At 43.0% G+C, this 19,917-nt stretch overlaps 1 protein-coding gene across 2 annotated transcripts in view; it reads left to right on the top strand.

Annotated features, from left to right (window-relative positions):
* Positions 1 to 19,917, top strand: part of LOC112251230 (potassium voltage-gated channel subfamily C member 1) — a 129,292-nt gene that overhangs the window by 90,019 nt on the left and 19,356 nt on the right. Inside the window, exon 4 of one of the 2 annotated variants that reach the window (XM_042321870.1) lies at positions 805 to 1,037. The exons of the other annotated variant lie outside the window; for it this stretch is intronic. Coding sequence (XP_042177804.1) covers positions 805 to 917 — 113 coding nt within the window. The 3' untranslated portion in view covers positions 918 to 1,037. Of the gene's footprint in view, positions 1 to 804; positions 1,038 to 19,917 lie in introns of those variants that run through there. 2 annotated transcript variants of the gene reach the window in all.

Genomic DNA, 19,917 nt, shown 5'->3' with positions numbered 1-19,917 from the left:
TTGTGTCAGCAGTTTGGGGAAGGCCATTTCCTGTTGCAGCATGACAATGCCCCTGTGCACAAAGTGAGGTCCATACAGAAATCGTTTGTCGAGATCAGTGTGGAAGAACTTGACTGACCTGCACAGAGCCCTGACCTCAACCCCATCGAACACCTTTGGGATGAATTGGAACGCAGGCTGCGAGCCAGGCCTAGTTGCTCAGCATCAGTACTCGACCTCGCTGTGGCTGAATGGAAGCAAGTCCCCACAACAATGTTCCAACATCTAGTGGAAAGCCTTCCCAGAAGAGTGGAGGCTGTCCTAGCAGAAAATGGGGGACCAACTCCATATTAATGCCCATAAATGTTGGTATGATATGTTCGAAGAGTAGGTGTCCACATACTTTTGGTCATGTAGTATTTATCTGTATCTATCATCTATCTATCTGTATTGTGGCTCTCATTCTGGCTCTCATTTATTGGTCATGCTTTCTTCCTCTTTGTCTCTCTCTCTCCTCTCCACACCCTGTCTGCTTGCCATCGCTCCACCCATCCATTCATCCTCCTCTCCCCTCCTCTCCCCTGCCCTCCATTTCTCCATGCTTTCTCACTGGACATCTTTTTTATTTACCTTGTACCTCTCACCTGCTTCTTCTTTCACCTGACATCCCCATGGTTCTACCTCCAACAATTCAACCCCTTCCACCTGCCATTTTGAACCTCAACCTAAAACTAACCCCCCGCCCGGCCTGCCCCCGACGTCCCCGATCCCAAATACACTCCTCTACAAACCCCACTCCAACACTCCCCTCACAACAAACACCAGACGCTGCAGCGGCCAGCCCGGCATCCCCTCCAGGAGAGGAGTGGTTCAAGCCGGAGGGGCCTCTGCTACAGCAGGACCTCAATGCAAAGTCAGCCTCCTGGATCAAACCATAGCAAATCAGAGGTAACACAAAAGACACATACAGAAGTTTGGTTGAAAGAACAATGAGCAAACACACAGTAACACAGTAACATGGCAAGCGTGTGCATGCCCACACATCCGCGCACACAAACCACAGCAAAGTACACACACACATGAAGTAACATGCCCCCCCACACACACACACACACACACACACACTCAAAAGGTTGTATGTTTAAGAATGCATGACAGTTAATTGCTTCTTCCTTTAAAGCTTTAAGGTTTGGTTCAGCATTTTCATGGTATATTATGGTGCTAAGTGTAGGGTGGGAGGGTAAATGTATGTGTGTTCGTGCTCGGGTCTGCGCGTGCGTATGTGTTTGTGTTCGTGCGGGGTGCGTATGTGTGTGAGTGTGTGTTCATGCGCAGGTGCATGTGTGCATGTTTGTGTGTATGCATACATTAATTATTGGCACCCTGGGTGAATACTGTATGAACTCAAGAAGGCAGTGAAAAAATGTAATTGTTGTTTATCAGCTTGATCTTCCACTCAAAATATATGAATCGGACCTTTTAATTGAGTTCAAATTGATCAAAGAAAAACAAATGGTCATCAATAAGTAAATATTTTATTAATAAACATGCATGTCACAATTATTGGCTCCCCTGCATTTAGTACTTGGTGCACCCTCCCATTGCCAAGATAACAGCTCTGAGTGTCACGTTCGTTGTAATGAGCGGACCAAGGCGCAGCGTGCATAGAGTTCCACATGTTTATTAAAATGAAACTCGCCAACAAAAACAGCAAACGAGATGTAACGACTGGAGTGCTCACAGGCACTACACAAAAACAAAATCCCACAAACTAAAAGTGGAAAAAAGGCTGCCTAAGTATGATCCCCAATCAGAGACAACGATAGACAGCTGCCTCTGATTGGGAACCATACCCGGTCAACAAAGAAATAGAAAAACTAGAATGCCCACCCAAATCACACCCCGACCTAACCAAATAGAGAAATAAAAAGGCTCTCTAAGGTCAGGGCGTGGCACTGAGACATCTCCTATAATGTTTGATGAGGTGTGAAAACACATAGGAAGGGATTTGAGACTATTCCTCCATACAGAAACTCTCCAGATCCTTCAGGGTCCTTGGTCCTCGCTTGTGGGCTCTCCTCTTCAGCTCACCCCACAGGTTTTCAATGGGGTTTAGGTCAGGGGACTGGGATGGCCCTTGCAAAAGCTTGATTCTGTGGTCAGTGAACCATTTTAGTGTGGATTCAGAGGTATGCTTTGGATCGTTGTCCTGCCGGATGACCCCGTTTTAGCCTCCTGGTAGAGGCAGACAGGTTTTGGCCTAAAATATTCTGGTGCTTGATGGAGTCCATGATGCCATGTATCCTAACAAGGTTCCCAGGGTCTTTGGAAGTAAAACATCCCCACAACATCATAGATATATAGCAAATATAGCAAACTCTAGGCACTTACGTTTGTAGTTTGGTGACAGCAGAGGCGGCAACCCTTCCAAATAACTTGTTGGCATAGAGGTGGCATCTAATTGTAGTTTTGGAGAGTTGGTGTCCCCAAGATGTAGCCAACTTTGGCAATTCTCCAACTGTGATCATTGGAGATTTTTTTGCCTCTTGAACGGTCCTTCTCACTCTGTGTGGGGTCAAAATAAACTTGCGTCCTCTTCCAAGCAGGACAGTTCACTGCATCAGTTGTTTTTCATTTCTTAATTATTGCCCTAATAGTGGAAATGTGTATTATCAGGGTTGTAGCTATCATTTTATAGCCATTGCCAGATTTGTGAAGGTCAACAACTTTTTAAAATGTATTTAAAAAAATCTCATTTCATTTGTGTGTTCTCTGGCCTTTCCCATGTTGATGGATGACTAAGGGAGTTTAGCTGGTGTGTCGCCATCCCAGTGAAATAGGAAGTCATGGAAGGACCACTTAAGAGTTCCCAAAGAGTCAGATGAACTTTAAAAAGTAAAATCTTAATCGGAATATTCCTTACATTAATTAGATTTTGTTCCTAAGAATTTCTAGGGGTGCCAATAATTGTGACAAGCATGTTTTTGAATAAAATTATTATTTCTTGATTAATTTTTATTATTATTTTTAAATGTAAAAAAAAAAAAAAATCAATTACAGGTCAGATTCATATATTTTGAGTGTAAAATAAAGCTGATAAACAATGACATTTTTTCACAGTCTTTTTTCTTCATATTTGCCTAGGGTGACAATCATTCAGGAGGGCAGTGTACATCAACGTATGTTTGGAAATGTTTGTGTTTACCCACATTTAACACAGTTCAACCCCAACTATGGCTTAGCCTTTGATCAATTTCATTCAGTTCAACTTCTGCACTTAACCTTACATTACACACACAGACAGACGCACAACCTTTAACCTCCATTTCTGCCCTCCGGATGACCCCAAACCCCCTCTCAGTTCCTGCAGACCAGTGTAGTCCTCTCTCTCTATCCCCCACTCTCTATTCTCTCTCTCTTCTCTCGCTCTTACTCAACCTTTTCTCTCTCTCTCTCACCACCAAAACGCCACAACCGTTTTCCACTGAGGGGTCAGAGAATGTGCCCTGAGCGAATGGGGCCGATTAGACCTACATGACTCATTGGATCCAATAGAGGAAGAAAGAGAGGAAGAGAGGAGCCGGGCTTAATTGTGCAATGGGAGGCTAAATGGCGTTATGTAACGTGATGTGAGCGATATGATGGCCACCCCCACCTCCCCCTCCTCATCTCTTCCCTCCCTCCATCCTTCCTTCCCTCCTTCCCAGAGACCTCGCCTGCAATCTCAGCCCAGGCCTCCATTCAAATTCACCCTCTCAGAACTCCTCCACACACACAACACACAGGATTTCTCACCACATGTACTTGTAGCCTACCCCTCGACTCCCGGTCTTAGAGCCCTGTTACACACCATAAACTGAGCCCTTCATGACCCATTTGACCAATTAAACCACTACGCAACGCTACCAACATAACACAAGATTCTGATCGGGAGTCTGTGGTTGTGAATGAGCTACGGTACATGTGTTTGGCTGTGGATGTCCCTCTGTCCATCGGTTAGCGCTGTGTGTGCGCTTGCGTGTATATATGTGTGTATGTGTGTGTGTCGGCTGCGATGCTAGCTCTCTGTTCTCTGCAATGAGTGTGTGCGTTTGTGAGTATGTGTGTTAGGACCACCATGGAGAGGAGGGTGGGGTTGTGAGGGGGGCCATGTCTTCTGACCTGTCTGTTGTTGTTGTCTCCCTCCTCAGGTTGTGTCGTGTCATGCGTTTGTATGTCGGCTCTTGTTGCTCTGTGTTACACTTGTCCGTCTGTCTGTCACACTTGTCCGTCTGTCTGTCACTGTCCTCTCCCCGGTCTCTGTCCCTCCCTCTGTCCGTCCGTCTGTCCGTGGTGTGTCCTGTGTTTTCCTTTGTGCTCCCTTTGTTTTTGTTGTCGTTTTTGTTTTGTGTTGCCGTGTCCTCTTCTCACTCCTGTGGCTCTTTACTCTGGTGTCTCCTCTCACCTTACTCAGAGACACCAGTACAACTGCCATGTTTAGCAGTGTACAACCAGTCACACAAACAATACACAAATCCAAGATACTGTATAATCCATACACAATTGGAGAATTCTGAGAGAAAAAACTGTGACTCATTTAAATCCAGATGATTAAACCAAATCAGTGTTAACATGTTTGTGTCTATATAAACTGGTAAACTGGTAAAGGCCACTGGTGTGTTATGGTTCATTTCTTGAAGTGAAAGCTGGTTACTTCTCTCTCTTTCTGGAATTGCCCTCCACTCTGAGGTGACCAAAACATTGTTTCATCACAGTACCAGGGGGGTGCCCAGGCCCTATGTGCTAGTCCAGAGTCAGTCCTCTCCATTCTCCTTTACAACCCTAAACCAAGACTGACTCTGGATCAGATCTTATGCCTGCTCCCTTATCACCACAAATGTCCCTATACGAGTGGCATTGACTCAAGCTGATGTAGTCTATACAGCAGTAGACCTATAAATGTTAGTGGCTGGAGTGGGGGATGCATTTGGCTGTGCTGAAACACTGTTCACAAGTTTTTATTTTTTTATTATTATTATATATTTTTTTAACCTTTATTTAACTAGGCAAGTGTGTTAAGAACAAATTCTTATTTTCAATGACGGCCTAGGAACAGTGGGTTAACTGCCTGTTCAGGGGCAGAACAACAGATTTGTACCCTGTCAGCTCGGGGGTTTGAACTTGCAACCTTCCGGTTACTAGTCCAACGCTCTAACCACTAGGCTATCCTGCCGCCCCATCTGGTGCTTTTTAAGGTGTGCTTCAGTCTTTTAGTGGGAGAGCACTGAGGCCAGGCTAGATCAAAGTATATAGGTCTAGTCTAGATACTGTACACACTTTGGGAATGAATGGCTTACCGGCACTGGGCAGGTGTATAGCGCACCCCTCCACACACACAGTGTTACACACAGACAGACTGGCAGACAGACAGACTGGCAGACTGGCAGACAGACAGACAGACTGGCAACACAATGGTGTTCTGTCTCTCTCTTCCCCTCTCCCTATTTCTCTCTCTGCTTCTCACTCTCCCTCTCCCTCTTTGTCTCTTTGCCACTTTGTACCCCCCTCTCCCCCTCCCTTTCTCCCCTGGAGGTCTATATAGCTGGGTATGTGCTGAAGTGAGGTTAAAACTGCAGATCAAAGACAAAGATAATATTGCACTTATATTGCTAATATTGACCATTGAACAACAGCTAATCTAAAAAAAATGATGCTGTACATGACAATACGCGCTCGACCCCCCTCGATCTAAACCAATAGGATGTCTTTTAGAATCAGCAGGTGAAAATACTGTATGCAAAATCAGGCAGGCACGTTTATGCATAATGTCAACAAATAGACTTGGATATACTTTTTATTTAACCTTTATTTAACTAGGCAAGTCAGTTAAGAACAAATTCTTATTTACAATGACGGCCTACCAAAAGGCAAAAGGCCTCCTGCGGGGACGGGGGCTGGGTATAAAAATACAAAAAACAAGTAACAAATATAGGACAGAACGCACATCACGTCAAGAGAGACAACACTACATAAAGAGAGACCTAAGACCACAACATAGCAAGGCAGCAACACATGACAACACAGCATGGTACGTAGCAACACTATACATGACAACAACATGGTAGCAACACAACATGGTAGCAGTATAAAACATGGTACAAACATTATTGGGCTCAGACAACAGCACAAAGGGCAAGAAGGTACAGACAACAATACATCACGCAAAGCAGCCACAACTGTCATTAAGAGTGTCCATGTGAGTCTTTGAATGAAGAGATTGAGATAAAACTGTCCAGTTTGAGTGTTTGTTGTAGTTCGTTCCAGTCGCTAGCTGCAGTGAACTGAAAAGTGGAGCTACACAGGGATGTGTGCTCTTTGGGGACCTTTAACAGAATGTGACTGGCAGAACGGGTGTTGTATGTGGAGGATGAGGGCTGCAGTAGATATCTCAGATAGGCGGGAATGAGGACTAAGAAGGTTTAATAAATAAGCATCAACCAGTGGGATTTACGACGGGTATATAGAGATGACCAGTTTACAGAGGAGTATAGAGTGCAGTGATGTGTCCTATAAGGAGCATTGGTGGCAAATCTGATGGCCGAATGGTAAAGAACATCTAGCCGCTCGAGAACACCCTTACCTGCCAATCTATAAATTACGTCTCCGTAATCTAGCATGGGTAGGATGGTCATCTGAATCAGGGTTAGTTTGGCAGCTGGGGTGAAAGAGGAGCGATTATGATAGAGGTACCAAGTCTAAATGTAACTTTAGCCTGCAGCTTTGATATGTGCTGAGAGAAGGACAGTGTACCGTCTAGCCATACTCCCAAGTAAGTACTTGTATGAGGTGACTACCTTAAGCTCTAAACCCTCAGAGGTAGTAATCACACCTGTGGGGAGTGGTGCATTCTTCTTACCAAACCACATGACCTTTGTTTTGGAGGTGTTCAGAACAAGGTTAAGGGTAGAGAAAGCTTGTTGGACACTAAGAAAGCTTTGTTGTAGAGTTTTTAACACAAAATCCGGGGAGGGGCCAACTGAGTATAAGACTGTATCATCTGCATATAAATGGATGAGAGAGCTTTCTACTGCCGGAGCTATGTTGTTGATGTAAATTTGAGAAGAGTGTGGGGCCTAGGATCAAGCCTTAGTATACTCCCTTGATGACAGGCAGTGGCTGAGACAGTAGATTTTCTGACTTTATACACTGCACAGAGGTAGTTAGCAAACCAGGCCAAAGACTCCTCAGAGACACCAATACTCCTTAGCCGGCCCACATTAATGGAATGGTCTACCGTATCAAAAGCTTTGACCAAGTCAATAACAATAGCAGCACAACATTGTTTAGAATCAAGGGCAATGGTGACATCACTGACGACCTTTAAGGTTGCAGTGACCGATCCATAACCTGAGCGGAAACCAGATTGCATACCAGAGAGAATATAGACAGCAAGAAAGCCAGTCAGTTGATTATTGACAAGTTTTTCCAACACTTTTGATAAACAGGGCAAAATAGAAATAGGCCTATAACAGTTAGGATCAGCTTGATCTCCCCTTTAAATAAGCAATGGGAACCTCCCCAGAAAGGAGAGAGAGGTTAAAAAGGTTGGAGATAGGCTTGGCGATGAGTCAAATAGGAATCCTGACTTAATGAAGTGGTGATTAAAGAGTTCAGCCATGTGCTTCTTGTCAGTAACAACCACATCATCAACTTTAAGGGACATGGGCAGCTGTGAAGAGGAGGGTTTATTCTCTAGGTCTTTAACCGTTTTCCAGAATTTATTGGGGTTAGACCCACAGAGAGAGAACTGCTCCTGAAGTAACTAACTTTGGCCTTCCGGATAGCCTGAGTGCACTTATTTCTCATTTGCCTGAACGAGAGCCAGTCAGCTTGAGTAAGCGTGGGCTGAGCCTTTAGCCACATGCAATTCTTGAGGTGGAGTAACTCTGCAAGATCACTGTCGAACCAGGGGCTGATCCTTTTTTGAATTCTCATTTTCTTTATGGGGGGCGTTTGTTAGTAATACTACTGAAAATATAAAAAAAGAAGGTCCAAGCATATTCGACTGAGGGGATCAAGCTGATTCTATACCATTTTATAGAGGCCAGTTCATGAAGGAAGGCTTGCTCATTAAAGATTTTTAGCAAGCGTCTATGACAAATCAGGACAGGTCGTTTCACTGAGCAGCTATTGCGAACACAGGCTGTAAAACAGCGATCACTAACGTCATTACAGAAAACACTAGACTGATGCCTGTCAGGATTATTTATGAGGATAACATCAAGAATAGTAGCCTTTTCTGGGTGTTTGGAGTCATACTTTGTGGGATTGGTAATAATCTGAGAAAGATTTAGGGAGTCCCATTGCTTTAGGACTTGGTCAGATGGTTTAAGCATGTCCCAGTTTAGGTCACCTAGCAGTACAAATTCAGACTAAGTGTAAGGGGCCAGGAGAGAGTTTAGGGTACAGGCCGGTGCTGATGGAGGACGGTAGCACCCAGCGACAGTCAACAAAGAGCTATTTGAAAGTTTAATACTTAAAACCAGCAAATCGAATTGTTTGGGGACAGACTTGGTGGAGACAATCGAGCACTGAAGGTGTTCCTTGGTAAAGATTGCCCCTCCCCCAGCTTTGGAAGATCTGTCTTGCCGAAAAAGGTTATAACCAGAAAGGTTAACATCAGAATTCAAAACTCTTCCTTAGCCACGTCTCAGTAATGACCAACACATCTGGATTGGAGCTTTGAACCCACAGTTTCAATTGATCCATTTTAGGTAATAAGCTTCTAGTGTTAACGTGCAGAAGACACAGGCTTTTACGGGAGCAGAAATCAGTGAAGCAGATATCAGAGCACAAGTCAGAATTGGGGCTAGCTACAGTGCCTTGCGAAAGTATTCGGCCCCCTTGAACTTTGCGACCTTTTGCCACATTTCAGGCTTCAAACATAAAGATATAAAACTGTATTTTTTTGTGAAGAATCAACAACAAGTGGGACACAATCATGAGGTGGAACGACATTTATTGGATATTTCAAACTTTTTTAACAAATCAAAAACTGAAAAATTGGGCGTGCAAAATTATTCAGCCCCTTTACTTTCAGTGCAGCAAACTCTCTCCAGAAGTTCAGTGAGGATCTCTGAATGATCCAATGTTGACCTAAATGACTAATGATGATAAATACAATCTACCTGTGTGTAATCAAGTCTCTGTATAAATGCACCTGCACTGTGATAGTCTCAGAGGTCCGTTAAAAGCGCAGAGAGCATCATGAAGAACAAGGAACACACCAGGCAGGTCCGAGACATTTAAACGTGTTAACCCTCGCAAGGCTGCAGGCCCAGACGGCATCCCCAGCCGCGCCCTCAGAGCATGCGCAGACCAGCTGGCCGGTGTGTTTACGGACATATTCAATCAATCCCTATACCAGTCTGCTGTTCCCACATGCTTCAAGAGGGCCACCATTGTTCCTGTTCCCAAGAAAGCTAAGGTAACTGAGCTAAACGACTACCGCCCGTAGCACTCACATCCGTCATCATGAAGTGCTTTGAGAGACTAGTCAAGGACCATATCACCTCCACCCTACCTGACACCCTAGACCCACTCCAATTTGCTTACCGCCCAAATAGGTCCACAGACGATGCAATCTCAACCACACTGCACACTGCCCTAACCCATCTGGACAAGAGGAATACCTATGTGAGAATGCTGTTCATTGACTACAGCTCGGCATTCAACACCATAGTACCCTCCAAGCTCGTCATCAAGCTCGAGACCCTGGGTCTCGACCCCGCCCTGTGCAACTGGGTACTGGACTTCCTGACGGGCCGCTCCCAGGTGGTGAGGGTAGGCAACAACATCTCCCCGCTGATCCTCAACACTGGGGCCCCACAAGGGTGCGTTCTGAGCCCTCTCCTGTACTCCCTGTTCACCCACGACTGCGTGGCCACGCACGCCTCCAACTCAATCATCAAGTTTGCGGACGACACAACAGTGGTAGGCTTGATTACCAACAACGACGAGACGGCCTACAGGGAGGAGGTGAGGGCCCTCGGAGTGTGGTGTCAGGAAAATAACCTCACACTCAACGTCAACAAAACTAAGGAGATGATTGTGGACTTCAGGAAACAGCAGAGGGAACACCCCCCTATCCACATCGATGGAACAGTAGTGGAGAGGGTAGCAAGTTTTAAGTTCCTTGGCATACACATCACAGACAAACTGAATTGGTCCACTCACACAGACAGCATCGTGAAGAAGGCGCAGCAGCGCCTCTTCAACCTCAGGAGGCTGAAGAAATTCGGCTCGTCACCAAAAGCACTCACAAACTTCTACAGATGCACAATCGAGAGCATCCTGGCGGGCTGTATCACCGCCTGGTACGGCAACTGCTCCGCCCTCAACCGTAAGGCTCTCCAGAGGGTAGTGAGGTCTGCACAACGCATCACCGGGGGCAAACTACCTGCCCTCCAGGACACCTACACCACCCGATGTTACAGGAAGGCCATAAAGATCATCAAGGACATCAACCACCCGAGCCACTGCCTGTTCACCCCGCTATCATCCAGAAGGCGAGGTCAAAGCTGGGACCGAGAGACTGAAAAACAGCTTCTATCTCAAGGCCACCAGACTGTTAAACAGCCACCACTAACATTGAGTGGCTGCTGCCAACACACTGACACTGACACTGACTGAACTCCAGCCACTTTAATAATGGGAATTGATGGGAAATGATGTAAATATATCACTAGCCACTTTAAACAATGCTACCTTATATAATGTTTACATACCCTACATTATTCATCTCATATGCATACGTATATACTGTACTCTATATCATCGACTGCATCCTTATGTAATACATGTATCACTATCCACTTTAACTATGCCACTTTGTTTACATACTCATCTCAGATGTATATACTGTACTCGATATCAGCTACTGTGTCTTGCCTATGCTGCTCTGTACCATCACTCATTCATATATCCTTATGTACATATTCTTTATCCCCTTACACTGTGTATTAGACAGTAGTTTTGGAATTGTTAGTTAGATTACTTGTTGGTTATTACTGCATTGTCGGAACTAGAAGCACAAGCATTTCGCTACACTCGCATTAACATCTGCTAACCATGTGTATGTGACAAATAAAATTTGATTTGATTTGAGATACTGTTGTGAAGAAGTTTAAAGCCGGATTTGGATACAAAAAGATTTCCCAAGCTTTAAACATCCCAAGGAGCACTGTGCAAGCGATAATATTGAAATGGAAGGAGTATCAGACCACTGCAAATCTACCAAGACCTGGCCGACCCTCTAAACCTTCAGCTCATACAAGGAGAAGACTGATCAGAGATGCAGCCAAGAGGCCCATGATCACTCTGGATGAACTGCAGAGATCTACAGCTGAGGTGGGAGACTCTGTCCATAGGACAACAATCAGTCGTATATTGCACAAATCTGGCCTTTATGGAAGAGTGGCAAGAAGAAAGCCATTTCTTAAAGATATCCATAAAAAGTGTCGTTTAAAGTTTGCCACAAGCCACCTGGGAGACACACCAAACATGCTCTGGTCAGATGAAACCAAAATTGAACTTTTTGGCAACAATGCAAAACGTTATGTTTGGCGTAAAAGCAACACAGCTCATCACCCTGAACACACCATCCCCACTGTCAAACATGGTGGTGGCAGCATCATGGTTTGGGCCTGCTTTTCTTCAGCAGGGACAGGGAAGATGGTTCAAATTGATGGGAAGATGGATGGAGCCAAATACAGGACCATTCTGGAAGAGAACCTGATGGAGTCTGCAAAAGACCTGAGACTGGGACGGAGATTTGTCTTCCAACAAGACAATGATCCAAAACATAAAGCAAAATTTACAATGGAATGGTTCAAAAATAAACATATCCAGGTGTTAGAATGGCCAAGTCAAAGTCCAGACCTGAATCCAATCGAGAATCTGTGGAAAGAACTGAAAGCTGCTGTTCACAAATGCTCTCCATCCAACCTCACTGAGCTCGAGCTGTTTTGCAAGGAGGAATGGGAAAAAATTTCAGTCTCTCGATGTGCAAAACTGATAGAGACATACCCCAAGCGACTTACAGCTGTAATCGCAGCAAAAGGTGGCGCTACAAAGTATTAACTTAAGGGGGCTGAATAATTTTGCACGCCCAATTTTTCAGTTTTTGATTTGTTAAAAAAGTTTGAAATATCCAATAAATGTCGTTCCACTTCATGATTGTGTCCCACTTGTTGTTGATTCTTCACAAAAAAATACAGTTTTATATCTTTATGTTTGAAGCCTGAAATGTGGCAAAAGGTCGCAAAGTTCAAGGGGGCCGAATACTTTCGCAAGGCACTGTACATGCACATTTCCAGATATCATCAACAGTAATACAATCAAGGCACAGCATAGGACAGGGAGAGCTCTGCAGTGCTGATTTATGACATCTGAATGTGCATCAGATGGCAACAAGATCATATTGTACAGCAATTTCATCAGGTAACGTGAATACAAAGCCAGCGAGAGGTGGTTTGAATGGGATGCGAGGCCAAATGTCTGTGTAACCAATAGAGATTAAGAGTCCAGAGTGTGGGAACAAACATTGTTCGTAGTCAACAAAGCATGCAGGAGTCATGAGGCAATTAGCAAAATGCACAATCATTTAAAAAAAAAAATAGACAACGACATGGGGTTAGCCATTGTGAGTTACCTGTACCAGACAGGGGGAGACTGTAAACCGATCGCATGTGACAGTGACATAGAGTCTGCATTATGTCAACAAATAGACTGGGATATACTGCATGTGACAGTGAGTCCTGGAGTGTGTGTGTTATTTATTGTCATATCTCGGTCATTGACGCCAACATGGAATAATTTCTACTGTATATACTCTGGTCATCCTGTGTATATACAGAACATATATGTGTAACATACATCTAAGGGCTATGTTCAGTGTAGCAGTGTCAGTACGTCGAATATTCCCATAATAGTGAGCTAACCCTTTTCACATCAGGGAATATTTCTCTGTCTGTCCTGTCCTTCCCCCTCTCTCTTTCTCTCCATTTTACTATTTTTTCTCCATTTTATATATATTTTTCCACCCTTTCCCCCTCTCTCTCTCTCTCTCTCTTTCTCCCTCAATCTCTCTTTTCTGCCCTCCCTCCCTCTTTCTCACTCTCTCTTTTTCTCTCTTTTCCGCCCCCATTCTCTCTCTTTCATCTCTTTCTTTCTCTCTTTTTCTCTCTCCGTCATTGGCCACTATCAAGGTACATGCAATATGCATGAGGAAAAGAACAGTAGGATTAGATTCTTCAGGAGGAGATCTAGTAGGTTCATTCATTCATCTATAGCGCCCCTCTCCCTCTCCCCATCGTAAGTAATGTGTGTTCAGCATGTGTGTTCATATATGTGTCCATGTGACATAGCAGAGAGCTGGCCATCTAGGCCCCAGTGTGGTTTCTTATGAATCAACTCAATGTTCTTTGGGGATATGGTGTTTGTGTGTTAAAACGTGGTTCAGTTTTTCATGCTATGTCTGATACATACAGATGTTCTACTGTATGTATGGTTACTGTGTCAATTGTGTTGTTTTCCGTCATACATCCATAAATGTGAAAAATGTGTTTCAAATATTGCCCCAGGTGATTACAAATCTACATGTTGTTTCGTAATGTGACATAACAATAATCAGCCAATGCAAATATATCATCATTTATATATAATACTAAAAAAGTGGGAAAGTAATAAGAAACATGTATGCAAATTAAATCTATACATTTAAATTTACTATACTTTGGCAGTTTAAAACCATGTATAGTACAGTTGAAATCGGAAGTTTACTTACCAAATACATTTAAACTCAGTTTTTCACAATTCCTGACATTTAATCCTAGTAAAAATTCCCCGTCTTAGGTCAGTTAGGATCACCACTTTATTTTAAGAATGTGAAATGTCAGAATAATAGTAGAGATAATCATTTATTTCAGATATGATTTCTTTCATCACATTCCCAGTGGGTCAGAAGCGTGCTCGCACACACTTTTTTCAGTTCTGCCCACAAATGTTCTATAGGATTGAGGTCAGGGCTTTGTGATGGCCACTCCCAATACCTTGACTTCGTTGTCGTTAAGTCATTTTGCCACAACTTTGGAAGTATGCTTGGGGTCATTGTCCATTTGGAAGACCCATTTGCGACCAAGCTTTAACTTCCTGACTGATGTCTTGAGATGTTGCTTCAATATATCCACATCATTTTCCTACCTCATGATGCCATCTATTTTGTGAAGTGCACCAGTCCCTTCTGCAGCAAAACACCCCCACAACATGATGCTACCACCTCCGTGCTTCACGGTTGGGATGCTGTTCTTTGGCTTGCAAGCCTCCCCCTTTTTCCTCCAAACATAAAAATGGTCATTATGGTTCTATTTCTGTTTCATCAGACCAGAGGACATTTCTCCAAAAAGTACATTCTTTGTCCCCATGTGCAGTTGCAAACCGCACTCTGGCTTTTTTTATGGCAGTTTTGGAGCAGTGGGTTCTTCCTTGTTGAGCGGCCTTTCAGGTTATGTCGATATAGGACTCGTTTTACTGTGGATATAGATATTTTGTACCTGTTTCCTCCAGCATCTTCACAAGGTCCTTTGCTGTTGTTCTGGGATTGATTTGCACTTTTCGCACCAAAGTACGTTCGTCTCTAGGAGACAGAACACGTCTCCTTCCTGAGTGGTATGACGGCTGCGTGGTCCCATTGTGTTTATACTTTTGTTTGTACAGATGAACGTGGTACCTTCAGGTGTTTGGAAATTGCTCTCAAGGATGAACCGGACTTGTGAATGTCTACAATTTTTTTCTGAGGTCTTGGCTGATATCTTTAGATTTTCCAATGATGTCAAGCAAAGAGGCACTGAGTTGGAAGGTAGGCCTTGAAATACATCCACAGGTACACCTCCAATTGACTCAAATGATGTCAATTAGCCTATCAGAAGCTTCTAAAGCCATGACATCATTTTCTGGAATTTTCAAGCTGTTTAAAGGCACAGTCAATTTAGTGTATGTTAACTTCTGACCCACTGGAATTGTGATACAGTGAACTTTAAGTGAAGTAATCTGTCTGTAAATAATTGTTGGAAAAATGACTTGTGTCATGCACAAAGTAGATGTCCTAACCGACTTGCCAAAACTATAGTTTGTTAACAAGAAATTTGTTGAGTGGTTGAAAACTTAGATTTAATAACTCCAACCTAAGTGTTTGTAATCTTCCGACTTCTGTTGTATATTCATGTATTTAAGCTGCTTTTATTTAATGCCACAGTGAATATACAGTGATAGATACTACAGTGATATCACAGTAATATTACAGTGATATATTACTACAGTGATACCACAGTGATACTACACTAATACCACAGTGATACGATACTACAGTGGTATTGTACCACAGTGATACTACAGTGATACTACTATAGTGATAGTACAGTTGTATTACAGTGATACTACACTGATACTACAGTTGTACTACAGTAATTCTACAGCACACATATTATTGAACTATATTGCTACAAAGGTATTTACTGCACAATACTGGTGTATATAGCCTATACAGTATCTGACATCAACTACCTGAGCATGCATATTTATTTACATCCACTACCAACGATCCAAACACTAGATATAATACAAAAAGGCTGCCATAACAAAGTATATAACAACTCTGATATTGGAAACCTTATCTACATGTAGATTTGCGCTGGGGGAAATATTTGTCCCCTTGTTTTCCTCCCTCACTCCCCTCTTCCCCCTCCCCTCCCCCTCTCAGACTAACTTCCATGTTCCGTTCCATCCCATCCCCAGGACATCCCCAGTCATTGCACCTGCGTAGCATAACTAAAGTTTGACCTGAGGTACGTACAACCGACTAGCTTCCTGCCCTCCTCCTCTGTAACACTATCAAGCTGACCCAAACCATGCTGTGCTGGCTCAGATTACCTCTTTTCACATTGTCCATTCCAGCAGAGTTCCAGCAACTGTAGTGGATGCGTAACCACTAACCAGGCCAGCGCAGTACAGCTTGGTTGGACTCGGCTCTGTTTGGCTCGGTAGTGTGAAAAGGGTATAGGAGGAACAAGCTGGTATGTCACGGCTTTGGCAGGAACAGTGCTGCATTCTGCTGCATTAAACAACCAGGCTTTGCTGTAAAGCCATGTAGAATGGCGTGAATGTGTTCAACCTGATATATGTAAGGATGTAATGCAAGAATGGAGTAGAATTACATACATTAGCTTTTACAAATCTAAAAGTGAATTCAAGTAGATTTTTTTTAATACTCTAAGATTTAATAGCATTGATAATCTTTGATAGTGATGCACAATGCATGTTTTACAACAAGAAATCTTTGGCAATGCATATAGATCACATACTAGCGGGCCAGTTTTAAATCATCTTGTTTTATGGCGTGCGCCGTGTGTGTGTGCGTGCGTGCGTTCGATTGTGTGTGTGAGAATACAGTATGCATTTGTGTCAAAAATGAAGCTATGAAACAGAGCTAAGTTCTCCTGAGTGCTAATCAAACAATAGGAGTTCCTGATAAAGTCAATAAAAAAAGTGAGTAGAGTATTCAAAAAGAGATCATACTTGTACCGTTTATTGGCTCATTTATTATAATTATTATATTATTATTTTGCTCTCTTTGTTGATATTTATGGTCTGACATTTTTTGTGATAATTTAATGAACTATTTTTTGCTTGTACTTCTATATCTCTGTCTCTTTCTCTCTGTCACCTAGTTGTAAGGTGCATGTTGCATGGTGTATTGGATGCTGTGAATGAGGTGATCTGGGTAACGTTAGATGAACAGCATGGCCAATAGCCATTTGCCAATCAAACTCTAACTACCAACCACATATTCCCTTATCTATCCATTGTATTTACACATAGCCTAGTTCTAAGTCATTATATAGGGCCGGGAGTTTTGTCCAGACCACCTGATCCGACCAAGAAAAACCCATGGCTCTAGTTCAGAGTTATATATCCTGTGACCTGACCAAGGAAAACCTCCCAGCCCGGTTTCATGTCATTGCAATTCCACAAATGAATCATTACGCTAGGTATGCCTGGAATCCGTCCAACGGTTACCAGCCGTTACTCATGGTTACTACGTTGTTCTTTCCCACCTCAACCTCTCCTGAGCAGGGCCTTCGTCCCTGTCCTGTCCTGTCCTGGTCTCAGCGAGCTGAGCTAAGTGAAGCTTCTTGAAAGCCTGAAAACAAACATGTTATTACTGTAGGACACGATAGGCTAACCGTTTGGGAGATATCGATCTCAATCAAACCACCCCTTACTGCTTGTGGAACCCTAAGACCAAACACACACACACACACACACACACCACACACACACACACTTACTTCCTAATCAGCTAAGAGTTGCTGGGATTGATGTGGGCTGTTACAAGGGTCGACGTCTCAAACACAAAGAGTTTGAATAGAGAGACCAACGCAGGAGGTTATCTTACACAGCCATGCACTGTACCTTTGAATAATGATGTGTGTACTCTACCCTACACCTAAAGTGATGCTAGTCAGATGCATGTGTAAATATATGAAAACAGTAATGCATGCTAATGCATAAACATATTGTATTTAGAGAGTAGACACATGCACATATATTTACACATCATCAATTTAGACATTAACAGTACATGCTCAGTACATGCTCAAGTTTTAATACAGAATCCTGGAAATTCCTGTACCCTCAAACAGGCACACAAACCATTAACAGACATGCACATGAACACACACACACACTCTCTCATCACACCCGCTCTGCCAAAGAAGAGTGGTCAGGTTGTGAAGAACACGATGACCCAGATCTGTTGCATAGCCGTAGCGTACTACCCAGACAGTATTACCCAGCATTCCTCTTGTTCACAGCACCAGCCCATGACTGAGTGGCTCCTATAGGCAATGCATTAATGTAAGAACCTGGCGTCAAACAAACTCATCCGGCTGCGACAACGTTAGCCCAGTGCTCCCCAACACCAAACCTACCCCTCAGTGTTGTATTCTAAGTTCTAGGTCTAAGTTCTAAATTCCAGACACAGGCCCAACTAATCTGGAAGTATAGTAATGATATTAATACCTGGTATTTGTGATAGTAATTCAGTTGTTCGTTTCAGATTTTGATTTGTTTGATGAGCCATGTTCTGTCTCTCATTTTGTTTGTTAGTTTGTGTCAGTGTGAGGAGAGGGATGGGAGCCTACAACCTCTCCCCGTGCTGTTGGCAACTATGGCCCACATTTAATCAACTACAGATATTGAAAGAAACCGCACTACCTGCTGAAGAAAAACAGCATAGACCAGCCTTTGTTGCGTTTTCTCTGGTGACCAGCCTTCGTTGTGTTTTCTCTGGTGACCAGTCTTCGTTGTGTTTTCTCTGCTGACCAGCCTTTGTTGCATTTTCTCTGGTGACCAGTCTTTGTTGTGTTTTTGCCAGTGACCAGCCTTCGTTGTGTTTTTGACACTGATGACCAACATAAGCTGGTCACCTGCAAAACCAGCATCAAGTCACATTATGCTGGCTTGAAAGGGGATTTCTTATTCCTATCTAGACTGATTAGGGATATCCAATAATTGGACCTTTCATTCATTCATTCACTCACTCACTGAAAATCTGCATTCAGCATGACTGCCATGGTTAGAACAACCATTTCAGTAACGGGTGCAATAAGTCCAAATAACAGATTTAATTAGTTGAGAAAAATATGTAGTATAAGCTAGTGGTATACTACTTTGTGTAATATAAGATAAATGAATTGATTAATTAATCAATCAATGTAGATGCAAAAACATAGATATTGAAACAGACAGCAATAGAGTATGTTTGTAAGTATGATAATGATGGGTGTGGTTTTGCAGACCAGCTGGACCAATAATACAAAAAAAAAGATTATTCAGGGGTTCTTTGTCAGGGTGTAACACTTTTGCATATCAGGAAGGGTTCTCTGCTGCTGTGATGGTTGTGAAGAACTACCATGTTTTCCATTTATACCATAAAATGCACTGTTAAAAAGTCCTGTCAGTTTATGATACAGTACAGGCTACTGGTTGCAGTGAAAGTAAGGTAAACAACAGGTTACTGAAGTTTTTCAGACAAATGTATGGTGTTATTGCTGTAAAAGGACGGAATGCTGCTGAATGTTGGTTACTTGAGTCTATACCTCACTTGGAATTTGAACTCACAACCTGTTGGTTGTTAATGACCTGAATGTCCTGCTAACACCACCAGGTCTGTGGGCATGACAGAGATTGGCCACAGATTAAAGGCAAGAATACATTTCTGCACTTTGCTAAAAGTTGCCAAGAACCAAGTCAATAATTGTCAGATTATCTGACAACACCAATGGAAAAAATAGCCGTGCTTGATGTAAAGTGTGCAAAGTGTGTAAAGTTTTCCACCAGGAGCATCTTTATTACCAAGAACATATATCCCCACACTCAAAATTAGGGTACAGTTAGAGTACAGTCTTGTTCCCTGGAGTACAAAAAGGTCAAAGGTACACATAGGAACTCACATGGTATTGGTTGGTTCCTTTTAGGGTACATGTATGGATAATCTAGTATAATGGTACATTTTTCTATCCAATAGTTTAGATATAAGGTACAATCATCACTTCACTTTGAAGTGTAGGTGGGGGAATGTATATATGTGTTTGTGCCAACCGCCAGTTCAAGTGTTGTACCAGTTTTTAAGGGGGTGTGATGGGAAACCGAGGCTTTCTGAAGGCTTCAGAAATTCAGAATTCACCAAATTGTGCCGAAAAACGGTTCATTACTCAGAGCTTCATTATCTGTTCACAATGTACATTATTGACATCGGCTGGTCAGCAATAAATAGCAGCGTGTGATTATCAGATGGAAGTATTTTTTTCTCCACTGTTTTCATCAAAACTCTTATCAGTT

Source organism: Oncorhynchus tshawytscha, linkage group LG01 (genome assembly GCF_018296145.1).
Source record: "Oncorhynchus tshawytscha isolate Ot180627B linkage group LG01, Otsh_v2.0, whole genome shotgun sequence".
NCBI classification, from domain to species: Eukaryota; Metazoa; Chordata; class Actinopteri; order Salmoniformes; family Salmonidae; genus Oncorhynchus; species Oncorhynchus tshawytscha.
This window is presented reverse-complemented; position numbering and strand designations above follow the sequence as displayed.